We start from the raw sequence: 19,704 nt of genomic DNA, 5'->3' as shown, positions 1-19,704 counted from the left end.
AAACAGTTTTGCTGTGTAACAGGGGAGGTTGAAGTACTCCCTCTGCTTATTTCTTTATTATTCTGATGTTTAGTGAAAATTCAGATGGACAGAAAAAGGTTTCAGGGGACAGACAGAGGGACAGAGTGGACAAGGAGAATAGGGGTGAGAACCACAGCAGAACAATAATGAGACAGTCTCGATATTTGAACACAAGTAACATTACAACATGACATCCAATCGATTGATATCCAATTGATATCCAATCATGGCACCCACCTGTTCCCAATTAGCCTGTTCACCTGTGGGATGTTCCAAACAGGTGTTTGATGAGCATTCCTCAACTTTCTCGGTCTTTTTTACCACCTGTCCCAGCTTTTTTGGAATGTATTGCAGCCATAAAATTCTAAGTCTGTTTTTGAATATCCCATTTTATGCATACTCTATTGTGCAATTGTGATTAGCTGTAAATTACAGCTGCCATTGAGAATGTATTTCTACAGATTTGTGCCCAGTAATCATTGTCAGTAGACACTGAGAGGTCTTTTTCCCATTTTGCGATTGGTAAGTGTATTGAATTAGTACTTTAGATTAATTTGTATACTTTTGAAATGAATTTTTTGTTTTGTGGGAGTAGTTCTACTATTTTCTGAACAAAAATTGGTCGTTCTAAAGTTTTCACGTGTTGAGAATCTTTTTAGGATTGTTGTTATAAATTTATAGTATTGAAGGAATTTACCACATCTAATTTGAAATTCTTGGAATAAGCTTTCACGTGACATGAATGCATTATTTTTGAATAAGTGATGTAGGTGGTCGATTCCACTTTGTTCCCATGTGCTGTAGTAAAAGGGTATTTTGTTTATCTCAAAATCAGGATTGTGCCAGATTGGGGAGCAATGATATGGTGCTGACTGAGTGTGTGGTTTCTAGACTTTTCCACCAAGCTGATTAAGTGGCTGTAAGAATCGGATTCTTCAAACAATTGTGGTGTTTGAGACTTGTGCTGATAAATGGGAGGTCTGAAGGTTTGGTGCCATTGCAGTCTATCTGTTCTAATTACAGCCAAGATTGTTGTTCAACATTTGGATGTAACCATTTAATGAGGTACTGTATTTGGCTAGCTAAGTAATATTGGTTGAAGTTGGGTGCGTCAAGACACCCTTCTGTTTTACCTTTCTGAAGGGTAGCTAGGCTGATTCTATTTTTCTCTCTGGCAGAATCAAGCATTTGGAACCATTTTAATGTGGCTTTGAATGGGATCATTGAAAATAAATAGTTAATTTGTGGTAACGGTTTGTTTTTACTGTAGCTATATGCCCTAAAAGTGAGATAGGTAGGCTGTTCCAACGTTTTAAGTCATCACAATTTTTTTTTCCAGTAGAGGTACGTTGTGCTGATATATTATTGCCTAGATATTTGATATTCCTAGTCAGAATAGGAAAGTTTGGATTTTGGTCCATGATATAGTTGTTATAGGAAGTATTGTTGATTTTGACCATTTGATAGCATATTCTGATAATTGCGCAAATGTCTTAATGAGTTTCAAAACTGTTTGAAGTGATACCTTGGGTTCTTGTAAATAAAGAAGGATATCGTTTGTGTAACGGTTGAATTTTTTTGTTCTGACACAGGAGTACAGATACCTTTTAATATTAGTGTTCTGTCGTATTGCTATTGCCAGTGCTTCGATAAATTGTCCGAATACCAGAGGCGAGAGTGGGCATCCTTATCTAGTTCCTCTTTGTAAAGAGAAACTTTGCGATGTGACCTCATTTGTGGTGACAGTTGCTTTGGGTGAGTTGTATATTGTTCTGATCCAGTGAATATATGATGAATATGAATATACTGTATATGTATAGCACTTTTCTGCCTTCAAGGTACTAAACGCTGTCTGTCATTGAGCTACTAATGACGCTGCATCAGGAGCAACTCGTGGTTCAGTATCTTGTATAAGGACACTGTGGCATGACTACAGGGGCTCAGGATTGAACCCACAACTTTGGGTTGGGAGACAACCACTCTGACACCTCCATCCATCCATACATACAAGCAAATACACTCAGATTCAAAGCACCAAGACTCAAGTGTATTGCTATTGTGGTTAACATCCTTTGTGACAATTACAAATTTTACTAAAATAACAAACTTAGATGCATTAGATCAATTAACCTTTTTGTGCCCTGCTATTGGCTCCCTTGGCTGAATGAGGACAAGCACAATAGAAAATGAACGGATGAATGGAGAAGATGATGTACAGTTGACAGCTGGAGACACACACAAACACGCGAACGCACACACGCACGCACATGACAGGCCCATATTGTTCATTAATTAACTTGGCTTGTGACTGTCTTCCAGCCATACATTTGGCAGTCTCTGAGCCAGGAATCTCACAAGGCAAACAAACACACTCTTGTCTCATTCAGGTCTGTTATGAGGAACATTACATGGTCACGCCATTTCTCTTAGCTAAAGAAACACAATCACTTTCAAAAATGTTCCCACGGAGACCGTATATCATCTATTGTGGCTGCCATGGGACCACACTGAAATGATTCAGCAGTTTCATGGAATACAACCTCCCTTCACCTAAAGGTTATGCAGCATGCAAACAAATCACAGTAGCCCTGTGGCTTCAGTAATGCTTTATTGTAAAGTGAAAATCTCTGCTGCAGAAATTTGCCCATTCTCAGCATCTATATGGTGTGGTAGAATCAGTGTTATTTCTTTTGCATTGCCTAATTCAATTCAGCTGGTGGTCTTACCTTGCAAGGGGCTGCTGCATTCAGACCTTCTGTAGAGAGGGGGAAGGGATGAAGGAAATGTAAAATCAAAGAGGAACCCTGATATTGTGCCTCAACCAGACTTTCTTTCTGGTCTGGCGACTCAATAGAAACATTAATGTGCTGTTGGGGCAGGGTTGGACCAGGCTATGGGATTTATCATGAAACTGAAAAGTGTGTTTGCACACAGGGAGGTCACTATTTTTCACATGCACAAGAAGGTGGAGTGAGTTTCCTGAGACAAATGTGATCAGATGTGGATCATTTCCCTGGTCGGTCATGGTCAGTTATGCATATATGTGGTCTCTGGGAATCGCTCCTCACAAAGACCAATTGTGAGGACTTTGGAACACAAGGAACACAGCAGTGGAGGAGGATGCAGTGGTTGTTGAGGGGTACCACTAACTCAAAAAAAGGAGGAGTTTAACACAAGGGTACATCCTTTTTAACCACTGATCTTTTTGGTTGTCTCTGTGTTTACTCGCGAATCAGTTTTGGAACCTTAATAAAATATTTACATGGAATATATAAAAACTATCCATCCATCATCCATTTTCTGAACCGCTTATCCTCACTAGGGTCGCAGGCGTCCTGGCACCTAGCTAACTCTGGGCGAGAGGCGGGGTACACCATGAACTGGTTGCTGGCCAATCGCAGGGCACATAGAAACAAACAACCATTTGCACTCACATTCACACCTACGTGCAATTTAGAGTCTTCAATTAACCTACGATGCATGTTTTTGGGATGTGGAAGGAAACCGGAGTACCCGGAGAAAATCCACGCATGCAAACTGTACACAGGCGAGGCCGGATCAGAACTGTGGCGCAGATGTGCTAACCAGTCGTCCACCGTGCCGCCTATGAAAACTATAACAATGAAATATATTAACAACCATTGACAATATACAGTTATTATAAACCATAGTATCATATACAGTACATCATAATTAACTCTTTACTTAAGAAATAAAAAATCTGTACATTCAATACAAAACAAACAAAAAAGTTCCAAAGCAGACACCAACATAATAAAACACAATATCAACAAATTAGGGCTACAGCATTTTAGATTAATCACAATTTATATATTTTTTAATTAATAAAAACTAATATAGTAAAGATGAAATAATTATCAAACGATCATGTTTTCCTCTCTGAAATATGTTGTGGTGACGCAAGAGGTTTTATTATTCAGTCAGTTCAAAAAGCAAAACCCACATCAACTCAAACAGTAAATCTGATGTGCAGTTTTTTTAAAAGACTATTTTGACCTTTGTCTGGTTTATATTTATCTTAACTCTTTGCTATTTGTGGAGTAACAACCACAGATTTTAGCAGGATCTGCTAAAAACCAAACATGACATTTTATATCAAATGCTCCGGATAACAGAGGCATAGAACCATTTTCTGTTTCTCTGCCTCCTTCCTTCTTATCCTCTCCAAACATTGATGCTTAGGCTTTCACATTAGGACAGAAAACCTTGGTATGAAACTTTTACTGCTGTGCTCAGCCTCAGCCATGCGGTAACCTACATACCCACATTTTTTTAAATTCTTATTTTTTTTTACAGGTTTTGGACCCCACAATACTCCAATAACCGCTTTGGTGTTGGTGCTGGGGACTCAGAGATATTGCATTACGTTTCTTCTATTACACCAAGTCAGCTTAAACCAAGGGTGTCAAACTGACTGATAAAAAGAGTCCTTTGAATGTACTTAATTTGAACGTACATCGGTTGCATGTGATTAAAATGTGTTAAAATTACATGATTTACCCCTCTTCTCCTAAAAAAAAATCTAATTTTAACACATTTTAATCATGTGCAACCGATGTACATGTTCAAATTAAGTACATTCAAAGGACTCTTTTTTTCAGTGCATGTGCTGGAGTTACGAAACGATTGTGAGGGCAATAGGTGGCATAAACGATCACCTCGATCAATTAAGAGGTATCCTCACAAATATCAGTGGTTCATTAAATACACTGGTTAACAAATGAATTCTGAGTCCTTGCCTCAATTACATTGTTGAAATCAAATGTTGCCGGGCATTAATTGTTCATCAGTGCTAATTGTTCATGTGTCTCTGATGTACAGATTTATGATAACAGTTTACCAGCATCACCTCTAAGTGTCGCCAAAGCACCAAAAGCTATAGAAACGTTCGTACGCCAGCCATGAAGTTGGCGTGAGGCACCGCACATTTCCACGGTCATTTCCCTCTTGATACATCTGACGTACGCCACGTTTTTGTACCTTTTGTAGATGAGGCCCCAGGAGAAGCTCATCCATGCTTTTATCTCAAGTAGACTTGACTATTGTAATGGTCTTCTGACTGGACTCCCTAAAAAGAGCATTAAACATCTGCACCCCATTCAGAATACTGCATCTCGAGTTCTAACCAGAACAAAGAGGTCAGAGCATATTACTCCAATTCTAAAGTATTTACCCTGGCTTCCAGTAAGCTTTAGAATAGATTTTAATGTTCTGCTACTGGTCTATAAATCACTAAACGGTTTAGGTCCTGAATACATGAATGGAATGCTAATGGAATATAAACCCAGTAGGGCTCTGAGATCGCCAGACTCAGGTCAAATAGTAGAGCACAGAGTCCAAAGCAAACATGGTGAAGCAGCATTTAGCTATTATGCTGCACACAAATGGAATAAGTTGCCAACAGAAGTGACGTCAGTGTGAATGTTTTTAAGTCCAGGTTAAAACCTCTTCTTTTTTCCCCATGCTTTTTAGAGCATTTCCACTTTGAAATGATATTTCTTGCACTGTACGCTGTTTTAATTGTATTTGTTTGTTTTAACTGTTTATAAGCTGTTAATTTTTCCTTGTTTTAAAATGCTTGTAATCATGTAAAGCACATTGTGTTACCTTGTGTATGAAATGCGCTATATAAATTTCCTTTGATTTGCTTTGCTATATTAAATTATCACGTTCATTTCTAAAAGGGATCCCACAAGGGTCCATCCATCCAGCAATGGCAGTAATGCTTCACCTTTTCAATAAGATATAAAATTATTGACTGGGTTTCAGCAAGAAAGAAAAACTTAGTGCCCAAAACCATGAAATTATGAAATGATTAGCTGTCCCCATTCTTTTAAAAAAAGCAAAGAGAAAATAATTACAATGAGCATGTTGATGTTGTTTTTCATCACCCAGTGACACAAAAGAAGTTTACCTGGGTGATGAAAACTCCCTGAGCCTCACCTTCAATGCCAGAAACGAAGGAGAAGGCGGTGCCTACGAGGCTGAGCTCTACGTACTGCTTCCCAAAGAGGCTGACTACAGTGGGATCACTCGCAACAATGAGGTGAGAAAGACACTTCGGTAACTGAAAGTGTTGAATCTACATCACTGGATGACAGTCACTTTGTGGCAGAGTCCGCATGTTTGGTCAACCTAGAATAGATGAAATTCAACTCTAACTTTGCAATTAAATGCAGTGTGGTCATTATGGCATCTTTAACAACAAATACAGTTTATAAATATAAGGAGGAGACATAAAGAAGAGTGAAAAAGTCAGAATACAGGAATAATTATGTCTCAAGAACTCATCAATGTTGTTGTATTTTTGGTTGTTTTTACCTAAAAAAAAAAAACTGTGGTGTTTCAATGTTACATATTTTTAAGTAGTGCCGATTATATTAAGAACATTCAGATAAGTATATTTGTGGATGATTATACTGCATTGAGTAATTCATTATTTTATGTAAATCCCTGTACTTCTTTTATGCACGGTCTTGTGTTTCTTTCGTTCTTTTACACTAAACATTCAGTTTCCTGTTTGTCTTTGGTTGTGTTCCAGAGTCTGACTCAGCTAACATGCAGCTACGAGGCAGAAAACGAGACGTGCTTCCTCAAATGCGATCTGGGAAACCCCATGAAACCTGGCACGAGTGTAAGAACTGATGTCGTCCACACAATGTCTTTGAACATATTCTACATTTTTTTCTTTCACAACAATTAAGATTAAAAAAAGTTGTTATTCTCCAACATACAGCAGAGAGAACTCACACTGTATACTGTTGTGACATACATACTTCAAACTTTCATGTGGATAGTATATTTAAAAAAGAAAGAAAGAATAGAATAAAAAAAACAGGAAAAAGAGCCAGTCTTATTTCATGATTGGTTCCACGCTGTTAAAGATGCATTTGTTTCTAAATACATTATACATGTTTAAAGATAATTGCTGAAAACATTTAAAGACTGAGAATAATGAAGTATTGAATTGTAGAGCTAAATTAAATTAAACAGCATTAAACAGTTTTTCCGCATTTCAGTTTTCCTTTTTTTTTTGGGACGTGGCTACAATGGCACCCTGTAAAAGACGCCTTCTTCCGTGTCACCGGCTATCCGGCGCAATTGCGAGTTACACGTCGGCTGAGGGAGCCCCGGAAGTCTGTTAGCTTGCAAGCTTGCCATTGGCTAGCACCCCTCGTCGTGGTGACTTGGTGGGATATATTCCAGCCACGAGAGGCTTTAAGTGGATATATTTTTGCAGCCAATACATGTAGGAATGTGTATGCATAAGTTGCTCGACGAAGTACAGTAGTATCCATTTTTTTGGCAAGTCGTGGTTTCATGCATCCTTGCTTTTCACTTTATAGGGACTTTAAGGAAGTGTAAAACAGTTTCTGGTGCCTGGCAATGAACTAATGCAACATATGAAAGTGAAAAGCATCCATTTTTTTTAACTGTGTGTAATTTTTGCTTCGCCCTAATCACATACATTTCTTTCCTAGTTTTGGGCAGGTCTCCGGTTCACTGTTCCCAGACTCACAGACACCCATAACACTATCCAATTTAAGCTCCAATTGAGAAGGTAGGTGCCTTTTTCAAGATTGACCTCCATCTTGATTTTGATCAACATGGTGGTAAAACTCCAATTAGTTCAAATTGCTCCAATATTTTTTCCCCACCCTTAGGAACCAAAATTAAAAGTTAAATAATCAGTTCAAGTGTCGATCTATCTCCGTCTCAACTACTTTTACCTGTCATACAATCCAAAAGGACTATAGTCTCCATTACGACTTATGTTAAAATTGTCTGTATTTTGGAACGGTCACAAGCACATTGCTCATACCTGGGTACACGCTGCCTTGACTAAAACCTTCCAGAAGAAACCTCTGTCTGGGTGCAGATGGTGCAGTTGATGCTGCCTTCTCCACTTCCTCACTTTTTATGTCATGAGCCTCTGGATGCGCAGTCTTGAGATATTAGCACAAAAGCTTCTATGTAGTAAGTTATCCTAAGAATCGTACAAGTGATACATGCACTTTTTTCATTTATTATTTAGTATCGATACTTTATGGGCGTAACCAATACCCAAATGATACTCGTGTACATCATGTACATCGTTTATTTATACAAATATGCTATGATACATGTCAACACAAACAAAGCCTAAACACCGCCTGTTGTCATCTTTGGTGGGTCTGTGGTGACATCTTGTGCTTAAAAAAAGACATTGTAGACATTTAAAGTTCCTTTGGGTGCTTTGAAACCGTCCCCTTCCTCATTCACCCGATTGAGAAGGAAGTGCTTTTACCTGGTTTGCTGAATGCGGAAGTAGGTTGGTCAGATACCGGATCATACATAGAAGTTAACCACTGTGTGATGAAACATGTAAAGCTAAAATAAGATGTAGGACATGGTAGCCTATGGGCAGATGCATATACTGTCTATGCCTGGAGTGAATTCCCAATGGACAAAACACAGCCCGCTTTGTGGCAAACATTGTTTTTATTTTAATATTGATGATGGTAGTGCTAAGCAGCCACAGATGTGTGTACTGCGTTCATACCTTGCAATAAAAACCTCTTGTGGAGTTAATCCTTTCGATGCTCACTGAGATAAAATTTTAAAAGATTAAAACTCAAATCTGCACATCATACATTATGATTTACGCAGAACATCCACGTTAGAGCACAAGAGCATCGAGTTGAGCTGGGTGAAGGCTCGTCTACTATCGCGTGATGGTATTTCCAGCCGGGGGGGGGGGGGGGGGAGGACCTCTAGCACAGTGTGCTTGCCACTGGTACAGCCAGCTTAAGTTTGCACAATTTGGCTAAATGCTGAACCTGGTCCTTGTTCTCGGCCCACCAAAACTGCATGGTTTGAATTTGTGGTGTTTCAAATAATCACGAACCTCTTAGTTTGAGGTGGAATAATTCACTACTTTCCTTCCACTTTGATAGCGTGGGTTGAAAAATTGCTCTCCTCGAGCTTGGCTTTTTCCCCTTCACTGGTTCTTCCGTACTTACCAAAGCTGCACATTTCGAAATACAACAAAATTTAAATCAATTAAGGTGATGGACATTTCATTCAGTTCACTTATCTTATTAAATAAGTGATTAGCGACTAGTTGATGTCACACTCTAACCATCAATGTGGAGTCGTAAAGTCGGCAAATCGTTGCCATTGCAATTATAAATGCACATTTCTGTGCTTTACTTCTAGAAATATACTGTTTGCAATCAATTCCATTACTCAAAGCATCACAAGAATTATTGCATATTCATTATCCATATTGTAATCAGTTATCCTTATATGATCTGTCCAGAGTGAGTGACTTGCCAACGTTCTGTTGTGAGTTAGTTGCATCCCACCAGGATACATTACATTGATAGCCATTTGTTCACTGCAATTAATATATCTTAATCCCTGAAATGTTCCTCTGCTTATGTGTCTTGTAGTAAAAATGCAAATAACTCAGAGAGTGAAGTAGTTGTGTTCGAATTGGAGGTAGCTGCAATGGCTAATATCATTCTGCAGGGGTGAGACAAGTGATTATTTTATACCTTCATCATGCATCATGCATTCATTCTTCCTCTGGACTGCCACAGAACTTTTACATCATTTGTTTCAGTGTTTCTCGGCCAGACAAAATCTTCCTCCCTCCCCCCAACTGGGGTGTTAGTCACAGTCTGACAGATGAGCAGGACATCGGCCCTGAGCTTCAACAGGTCTATGAAGTACGCCACAATTTTCCAGCCTCTTCTCACAAAAGAATTGGTAGAATTTTATCCCAAAAGTAATGCATTGTACAAAACAAAATTATTTCTGGGCTTATTTTAAAATGTTTTGTTTTCAAGTCTATGATCCATTATAAAAATAGCCCAACACACAGAGATACTGCTGTAACATCCAATTCTTCATGTAATGTGCTAAACGCCTGATACAATTTTCTACTAATCACTAAGGAAATGCTATTTTTCATGAAGCATTTTTGGCCTAATACACTCCTCTCCCAAAGTATTGGAACAATGGGAAAAATGCCTTTTTAAATTTTTATTTATTTATTTATTTATTTTTTCTGAAGACAAACATTTGGTTTTGACATCAAAAGAGGAATATGAGACAAGAGATCATCATTTCAGATTTTATAATCAGGTATTTTTCATTTGGATCCGATGGTCAATTTATAAGACTACCTTATTTGGAACAAAACACATTTTTTTCAGCAAAAGTATTGGAACAGATAGATATAAAATAGATTAAGGTTATAGGCCAACTTAATATTTTATAACATCACCAAACTTGCATTCTTTCTTTGTGATGCTTCAGTTGTTTGTTATTGGGTTACTCCTTCAGTCTCCTCTTTAGCAGGTAAAATGCATGCTCTATCGGGTTTAAATCTAGAGAAACCTGCTAAAACCTTCCACTTCTTGTCGCTGAATAACCTCTTGATTGTTAAAAAAAAAGCCAATGCCATGCCATTACTAGATTATGCTTTTCACTTTGGTAAAGGTTTATATTTGTCTCTTCAGTCCATAATCATTTATTCCAGATTATTTTCAAATGGGCTCTTGTAGCACTTGTCGAAATACGGCATACGTCCGGATTGTGGGCGTGTGTAAAGCATAGATATTGTAACAACGTGGTTATTTTTCTCTATGGTGTAAAAAACCCAACAATGCCTTCACATGAAAACGATCAAAGCCAGTAAAAAGTTTGGGGAACGGTGCTATTATATTCAAAAAAAAATTTATATTGGGCATTATTTGTTTATTCACCCGTATTTATTTATTTCAAGGAGAGCCACTTTGAATGTATCATCTAATTTTCAAGAGGGTCCTTTCAACACATAGAGATAATCACCAATATAAAAAATAATAATTAAAGGTAAATCAAAATCATAACGCACACACACACAGAAAAAAATGACACACAATGTTCCCCGAAGCTTAGCCTCGTGCCAACCAGCCAATATTTTACGATATGAATGTATATAAAAATATAATACACACAAATACAGTAGTGTGCACAACATCAAGGCACAAGAATGGAACGTCAGTGCTAAGTAAATATTTTAATATTTTTTGTAATGGATTTATTATTACCCCTCCTTGAGCCGTCACCTTATCGTGGTGGAGGGGTTTGTGTGTCCCAATGATCCTAGGAGCTGAGTTGTCTGGGGCTTTATGCCCCTGACAGGGTCACCCATGGCAAACAGGTCCTAGGTGAGGGACCAGACAAAGCACGGCTCCAAAAACCTCCATGACGAGTACAATAAATGGATTCAGGTCTCCCTTGCCTGGACGTGGGTCACCGGGGCCCCCCTCTGGAGCCAGGCCCGGAGGTGTGGCTTGAAGGCGAGCGCATGGTGGCCAGGCCTGCACCCATGGGGCCCAGCAGTTCAGAGTACCCACCGATTTTGGAGTCCTTGGAGGGGGTGCTGGAGAGCGCTCCCGCTGGGGACTCCATCGTTCTGCTGGGGGACTTCAATGCTCACGTGGGCAATGACAGTGAGACCTGGAAGGGCGTGATTGGGAGGAACCCGGGCGGTGTTCTGTTATTGGACTTCTGTGCTCATCACGGATTGTCTATAGCGAACACCATGTTCAAGCATAAGGGTGTCCACACGTGCACCAGGTCGCAGTTCGATGATCGACTTTGTGGTCGACTTTGTGGTCGTGTCATCGGACTTTCAGCCGCATGTCTTGGACACTCGGGTAAAGAGAGCGGCAGAGCTGTCAACTGATCACCACCTGGTGGTGAGTTGGCTCCGATGGTGGGGGAAGATGCCGGTCCGACATGGCAGGCCCAAACGTATTGTGAGGGTCTGCTGGGAACGTCTGGCGGAATCCCCTGTCAGAAGGAGTTTCAACTCCCACCTCTGACAGAACTTTGCTCATGTTCCGGGGGAGGCGGGGGACATTGAGTCCGAGTGGACCATGTTCCGCGCCTCCATTGCTGAGGCGGCCGACCGGAGCTGTGGTTGGTGCCTGTCATGGCGGCAATCCCCGAACCCGTTGGTGGAAACCAACGTTGAGGGATGCCTTCAAGCTGAAGAAGGAGTCCTATCGGGCCTTTTTGGCATGTGGGACTCCTGAGGCAGCTGATGGGTACCGGCTGGCCAACCGGAATGCAGCTTTGGTGGTCGTTGAAGCAAAAACTCGGGTATGGGATGAGTTCGGTGAGGCCATGGAGAAATACTTCCGGACGACTTCGAGGAAATTCTTGTCCACCATCTGGTGTCTCAGGAGGGGGAAGCAGTGCACCATCAACACTGTGTATAGTGGGGATGGGGGGCTGCTGACCTCGACTCGGGACGTTGTGAGCCGGTGGGGAGAATACTTCAAAGACCTCCTCAATTCCACCGACACACCTTCCCATGAGGGAGCAGAATCTGGTTTCTCTGAGGCGGGCTCTCCTATCTCTGGGGTTGAGGTCACCGAGGGGGTTAAAAAGCTCCTCGGTGCCAAGGCCCCGGGGGAGGATGAGATTCGCCCGGAGTTCCTCAAGGCTCTGGATGTTGTAGGGCTGTCCTGGTTGACACGCCTCTGCAACATCGCATGAACACCGGGGACAGTGCCTCTGGATTGGCCGACTGGGGTGGTGGTCCCCCTTTTTAAGAAGGGGTACCGGAGGGTGTGTTCCAACTACAGGGGGATCACACTCCTCAGCCTCCCTGGTAAGGTCAACGTCGGGAAGTTGAATCTCAGATTCAGGAGGAGCAGTGTGGTTTTCGTCCTGGCCGTGGAACAGTGGACCAGGACAGGGTGTAGAGCTGGGTGAGAAACTCGGTCATCCGGGAGGATCTCAGAGTAGAGCCGCTGCTCCTTCACATCGAGAGGAGCCAGATGAGGTGGCTGGGGCATCTGATTCGGATGCCTCCCGGACGCCTCCCTGGTGTGGTGCTCCGGGCACGTCCCACTGGGAGGAGACCCTGGGGAGGACCCAGGACACGCTGGAGAGACGACGTCCTTCAGCTAGCCTGGGAACGCCTCAGGATCCCCCGGAAGAGCTGGATGAAGTGGCTGGGGAGAGGGAAGTCTGGGCGTCCCTGCTACTGCTCCCGCGACCCGACCTCGGATAAGCGGTAAAAAATGGATTGATGGATGGATGGATTTATTATTAATTTGTGCTATTGCAATGCCTTTATTGAAGTGAGATGACGACAGAGTCATCGCCCTGAATGCGCTTGTACAAATAATTTCTTAAAGGGGCTGAAATAATACTGTATAAAGACATTAATATGAACTAATCACAAAACCTTAATGTATTATATCATGAATATACAGGGGCAGTACAGGTTCTGACAGGGCCACCACAACTTGAAGAAGATGGATGTAATAGGGCAAATCAGGGAAACAAAACACACCTGTTAGTCATACGCTTTTGTTCAAATGAAAAATGGCAGGGTTCAAACAAAAGGCACTGTCAGATCCCAATTTAAATGTCTCAAAATCAAAGCTAAAATGTTGATCTCTTGTCTTATTTTTATCTTTTGATGTCAAACCCACAACCTTTTCAGTCTCTAGCCAAAATGTAATAAAGTGACCTCTCCTTTCTACTACTTTCAGAGGGGAGCTAGGCTAATCTGAATCTGAAACCTTAGAGATGGTAATAATGATCTTTTACTGTAGTCATATGCAGACAGGTTCAAACTGACTTTCTCATTCTCAGTTTGTCAACAATGGCCCCAGTACTGTGAGTCAGTCCACATTAGAGGTGAGATGTCCTCTCAGGGCTCAAGGCCACGACCTGCTCTACCCTGTGGACGTGGTCACTGAGGGGCCACTTCGATGCTCCTCCAAACATGTCCTGAATTCTCTGAAACTCAAGGTCAGGAATGGCAAGACTACTGTAATAAATGTATACCTCGGACTTGAACTACTGTATACTGTATGTACAGTAGTCCTTTCCTATGTCTGCTAATGACTCTTCATGTATTCATGCACACAGCTTCAGTCTCCAGCTTCAAGAAGTCCCTCAACTCTGAAGTCCAGCATGGAGCATCATATCCAGAAGAGGGAGGCCAAAGGTCCCATGATTGGACAAGGAAACTTGGTGATTAAAAATTGTATTACTTGTGTAACCCTTAAAAATAAGAGTGGGGAAACCTTTTCCTATCTGTGGTCATTTCATTTACCACAAGTCTTCCAAGGGATGTATAAAATATTTGACAGTAAGACAAACTATCAAGACATTGGGCTCTATTTGGCCGGTGTGGCAACAGGCAACGTTTGAGCTGGTGATAACTGCGGGTGACTTCTGTCATCCACCATACATGTTCAATGTGCTCGTGTTTCTATCTGCCATTGCTCCAGTCGCGTTAGACTAGCTGCACCAATAGTTAGACTTGGTCTCAGAAGTAAGTTTAGAATGACATTCTTCCACCAAATTGTCAATGTGCCGTTTGGCTAGTCAAAGGACACACCTTTGCTGTGCCAGTACATCCATCTTGGTATAGACTGGCCTGCCAAATTGGCAAATGCGCAGCAAGCCTTGCATGAAAAGTTTTGGCAATCCGCTGCAGTTGCACAATGCACGAAAATGGAGCCCATTGTGTTTTTTTTTGTTTTTGTTTTGTTTTTTGTTTGTTTTAAATTATGCCACATCTGGGGGACATTTGTTCTGCAGCAGTTAGAGACATTGGGCCTCATTCACTAATAAATGCGAAGAAATGTACCCACTAGTTGACCATATATCCATCCATCCATCCATTTTCTGAGCCGCCTCTCCTCACTAGGGTCGCGGGCGTGCTGGAGCCTATCCCAGCTGTCATCGGGCAGGGGGCGGGGTACACCCTGAACTGGTTGCCAGCCAATCGCAGGACACATAGAAACAAACAACCATTCGCACTCACAGTCATGCCTACGGGAAATTTAGAGTCTCCAATTAATGCATGTTTTTGGGATGTGGGAGGAAACCGGAGTGCCCGGAGAAAACCCACGCAGGCACGGGGAGAACATGCAAACTCCACACAGGCGGGGACGGGGATTGAACCCCGCACCTCAGAACTGTGAGGCTGACGCTCTAACCAGTCGGCCACCGTGCCGCCTAGTTGACCATATAGTATACACAAAATCACCGTCGGATTCACGACACGTGGGTTTCGGCCAATTTTCTTCACACCACTGTGTGTATGTTAATTTATCACAATTCATTCTAAATGATGGGCTCATGCAAGTGGTGCGCCAATCTGTATAAATCCCCCGCCCCCATTTTCCTATAAAAGGCCGTCTGCATTTCAGCCAATACGTGAAGATTGGAACTTGCGAGACCTGGCCCCAAAAACAATCATAACTTTCTTCATCTTTATCCTATTTTCAAAAGGTTTGTATCATCAAAAAGCTTGGTAGACACAGAAACTGACAAAATATTATGTTAATCACTTTTCATTAATTCCAATGTTAAATTGGAGAATTCTGCACACAAAACATGCATGGAAAAAAAAATGTGCTGAAAATGAACACGCATTCCGCAAGTTGATAGTAAGGGATAAATATAGCATAACAAGGCTTGAAATACTTTTTTTTCTTTGAGTATCAGGTTTGCTAATCATTTCTTCATTTGAGGAGCAACTTTCTAATTTTGAAGAGCAATTTTTTGCAAGTTAATCCCACAGGGACACGAAGCAAGGATTTGATTAAACAATAAAAATATGACAATATAAAGAAGTTGAATGTAGGGCTGCAGCCATCAATTATTTTAGTACTCAAGTATCCTACTGAAAATTCCATCGAATAATCAAGTACCAACCCTTTCCCAAACATTAAAATATTTATTTATTTCCATAATTCCATTCAAAAAGTTGAAATTTCATAGATTGTAGATTCAGGGCCCACAATTTAAACCATTTCAAGTATTTATTTTTTTTATCTTTACATAATTTGGGCTTCCAGTTCATAAAACCCATGAAATCAGGAATTCCAAAAATTTGAATACTGTGAAGAAATCAGCCCTATCTTTGCAGGCCATAAATGTTTTAAGCTGTGTCACACACTAACCATCTACTAAACTCAAAGCACCTGGACAGGTTTCTCCAGGTGTCATTGAATTGCTTCAGTTTGGTTCAATATGGGGAAGACTGCAGACTTCACAACTGGCCAGAAGACCATCATTGATACCCTCTATAGGATGGGTAAGACACAAAAGTTCACAGCTAAGGAGGCTGGCTGTTCACAGTGTGCTGTGTCCAAGCATAGCAATGAAAAGTCTACTGGAAGGACAAAATATGGCAGGAGAAGACGCACCAGCAAAGTAGATGACTGTGGGCTTCAGCTGAAGATCAAACTGAGAAGATTCAAGAATCTACCAGAAAGAGTGGAATGAGGCGGGCGTCACAGCTTCAAAAACCACCACATTGACACATCCGGCAGATGGGCTACAACTGTCGGGTGTCCTCGGGTCAAGCCACTTCTGAGCCTGAGCCAACGTTGGAAGCGTCTCAACTGCGCCAAGGAGAAGAAGGATTGGACTGTTGGCCAGTGGTCCAAGGTCCTCTTTTCCGATGAAACTAAAGTGTGCCTTTCTTTCGGGAATCAAGGTCCAAGTGTTTGGAGGACGACGGGTGAAGAGCAGAACCCAAGCTGGTTGAGGTGCAGTGTGAAATATCCACAGTCAGTCATGATTTGGGTTGCAATGTCCAGTGCAGGTGTTGGTAAACTCTGCTTTTTTAAATCCAAGATCACCACAACAGTCTACCAGAATTTTTTAGAGAACTTCATAATTCCTTCTGCTGAGGATCTGTATGGAGATGCAGATTTCATCTTCCAGCAGGACCTGGCCCCTGCCCATACCACCAACAGCACTAAAACCTGGTTTGATGCCCATGCCATCACAGTGCTTGACTGGCCAGCCAACTCGCCAGATCTAAACCCCATTGCCAATCGATGGGGTATTATCAAAAGGAAAATGAGGTGCACCAGACCCACAAACAAAGAAGAACTGACAGCAAGCATCAAGGAAATCTGGGCTTCCATAACTTCGAGGCAATGCCACAGGTTGATGGCCTCAATGCCACGGCGCATCAAGGCAATGATTAAAGGAATGGGATTCCCAACCAAGTAATGAAGATTAACATATCGTTTTGAAAGTACCATATTTTGATTGATTTAATGTGACACTAATTTCTTTCTTTTTTTTTGACAAAAGCTGAGAAGTGAATGGTGATGTTTTCACAGTATTCTAATTTTTTTAATTCCTGATTTTGAGGGTTTTATGAGCTGGAAGCCCAAATTATGTACAGATAAACAAATAAATACTTAAAACTTCTTGTAGTGTGGCATAATCCACGACCAACAATTTGGCCCTACGATAGCCCTACGACATAAAATGAAAAGTCGAGCATGTTTAATTTTTTGGGATATCTTTCGTGTAGTGTGACATATTAACGACAACTCGCCGATATTGCTCTTTGACGTCGACCAATATACCAGGGCATCGCCTCCCGTGCTTGCTTTTGTCAACATAATTGATTCCCGTTGTGAACAATTATTCATGCACACTATCCAATGTTTACCAAAGCTTTAGAGCATGATTTGACAGACAAACAACAGACAAACATTCGTGCTAGCACTAGCTTGCTAGACTACATCACGTTTTGTTGCCTGCCTGCGAGCCATATCGTATTAAAAGTACTTGAAAATACCTCAAGCAATGCTTGAATGGATAGACCAAAAAATCATCTCCCAAGCACCCGGTGACACCGCCATTTTTTTCCCTCCTTTTGTTCCTTTTTTCCAATATTGCCACAGAGATAAGTCACTGATGGTTTAGTGCTACATTCGCCTGACTTTGGTGCAGACAGTGTGGGTTCGGTTCTCACTCAGTGACGGTGTGAATGTGAGTCTCAACGGTTGTCTGTCTCTATGTGTGCCCTGCGACTGACTGGTGATCAGTTCACAGTGTAGTCTGTCTTTCGCCTGAAGTAAGCTGGGATAGGCTCCAATGCCCCGCGACCCTGAATAGGATAAGCGGTGTTGAGAATGGATGGATGGATAGATGCCGCAGTGATCTATGGTTGAGAACAACTTGTTGTTGCCATGGTAATGTTTGTATCCAGATGCGGTGAAAGGTGACACAATTTCTGGTCATGCCTCCCTGACAGTGTATGATAAAACAAGATAAAGCGGTGGTATCGGAATACACATTGTGTAGTGTTGCCACTGTCTGACCGAGATATGGCAAGATTTGATGGCAGTAGTCTGACAAAGTGCAATCGTGAAAAAACTAATTTGTCTTGTCTAATCCAGCCATAAAGCAGCTAGCGTTTTAGCATGTGACATAACACAGTAAATAGACTGCCCCAGGGAAGCTGTGGTTACACTAGTAGCTTACCAACACCAGGGTGTTCCTGAGGAGTGAATGAATAATGTGTGAAATTGTAACGCATCTTTGGGTGCCTAGAAAAGCGCTATTTAAGTGTAATGCATTATTATTATTATTATTATTATTAAAGTCATGGCTGTGCATTTATGAGTTTTAGACCAGCTGACTAGGAGTAAGACAAATATTTTTTTATACTGCTAGAAGTTTTGGAAGTGTTCAATTTATTAATACTAAAATGAAGAGACCGAAAGAGGAAACAAATATTTCCTTCATTTGACGTCACGAAAACCCTCTTTTGATTGGGTAAATTATCCATTTTACTCTATTTCCTCTCTGCCATGCCATATTTCCACCTTTGCCATGTTTTTCACCTACATAACGCAAAGTTTAGCACCTTACAGATGGTACTATACTGGCCATATGTCACACAGTGCCTACACTCAGCAAACTTACACGCACCCTGTATGAACGTTATGGTTGCTGTGGTTGCGTTATACAGTACTTGTCACCTTTGTAATGTCACATATATTGGTTTTTGGATAAAATGTAATTTATTTAAGAAATAAATTCGTAGAAGTTGAACGCCTGCGTTCACTTCCTGGTTTGTCCGATTTACGTTTTTACCGTTAAGATCAAACTAATTTTGTCTCGTAAAGTGCACCACGTCACTTTTAATATGTATAAAAATTAGCGAAAGCAACGACAAACCTGTTCTTAGTCTCATAATCTAAAGGTTGCTACATTTTATTAAATACGAGTCCTAGATGACAGAGGTCTCCTTATTAAACTCAAAACACAACAAGGAGTGGAATTTTATAGAATATTTAATCTACAAGGGATCTATAGGGAAACACAAAGAGTGGTCTAACTCCAACAAGGAAACACGAACAATGGTAAAAGAAAGAAAAATAGGCATATGAAAAGGGAAATAGAACATCGTGTTGCAGGGCTAAAGTTGAAACTGTGAGCGTTTAATGCGCTGAGTCAAAGCGAGAGCGAAGTTGGGATTTTGTGCGAAGCTCGTAATTTGCCCAAAATTAATAGGCACTAATAATGTACATCTTAGCAACGCTTATTGCGTGGTACTCACTACCGGGTGTGCTCTTTCATCTCCGGAGGAAAACGAACCAGGTTTAGTTGTAGAAAAATGTGGAGAAAAATAAAGCAAAAACAAAAGAGGCGGAAGAAGAACGATTGTTATCCCCTCAGGGTGCGCCCGTAACTTTCCTGCCGATTGAACTGGTGGTGGGCCAAGCTCCTGCTGTCAGGTGCGTGCGTGCGTGACTGGTACGGGATGCAGGTAGCTGCTTGCTGAGGTTCCGTGAACCGATCGCGGCTAGGGAAAGCGATCAAAGCCACACT

The 19,704-nt window shown here is 41.3% G+C and overlaps 1 protein-coding gene across 6 annotated transcripts in view; it reads left to right on the top strand.

Annotated features, from left to right (window-relative positions):
• LOC133483525 (integrin alpha-5-like) overlaps positions 1-19,704 on the top strand; it is a 63,818-nt gene that overhangs the window by 36,307 nt on the left and 7,807 nt on the right. For 5 of the 6 annotated variants that reach the window (XM_061784875.1, XM_061784878.1, XM_061784874.1 and 2 more), the window contains 7 exons: positions 5,938-6,088; positions 6,584-6,676; positions 7,524-7,603; positions 9,477-9,557; positions 9,650-9,755; positions 13,693-13,851; positions 13,972-14,076. In XM_061784875.1, the coding sequence (XP_061640859.1) occupies positions 5,938-6,088; positions 6,584-6,676; positions 7,524-7,603; positions 9,477-9,557; positions 9,650-9,755; positions 13,693-13,851; positions 13,972-14,076 (775 nt within the window). The remainder of the gene's footprint in view (positions 1-5,937; positions 6,089-6,583; positions 6,677-7,523; positions 7,604-9,476; positions 9,558-9,649; positions 9,756-13,692; positions 13,852-13,971; positions 14,077-19,704) is intronic. The other variant, XM_061784877.1, reaches the window with a different exon arrangement.

This window comes from Phyllopteryx taeniolatus, chromosome 9 (genome assembly GCF_024500385.1).
Source record: "Phyllopteryx taeniolatus isolate TA_2022b chromosome 9, UOR_Ptae_1.2, whole genome shotgun sequence".
Lineage (NCBI taxonomy): Eukaryota > Metazoa > Chordata > Actinopteri > Syngnathiformes > Syngnathidae > Phyllopteryx > Phyllopteryx taeniolatus.
This window is presented reverse-complemented; position numbering and strand designations above follow the sequence as displayed.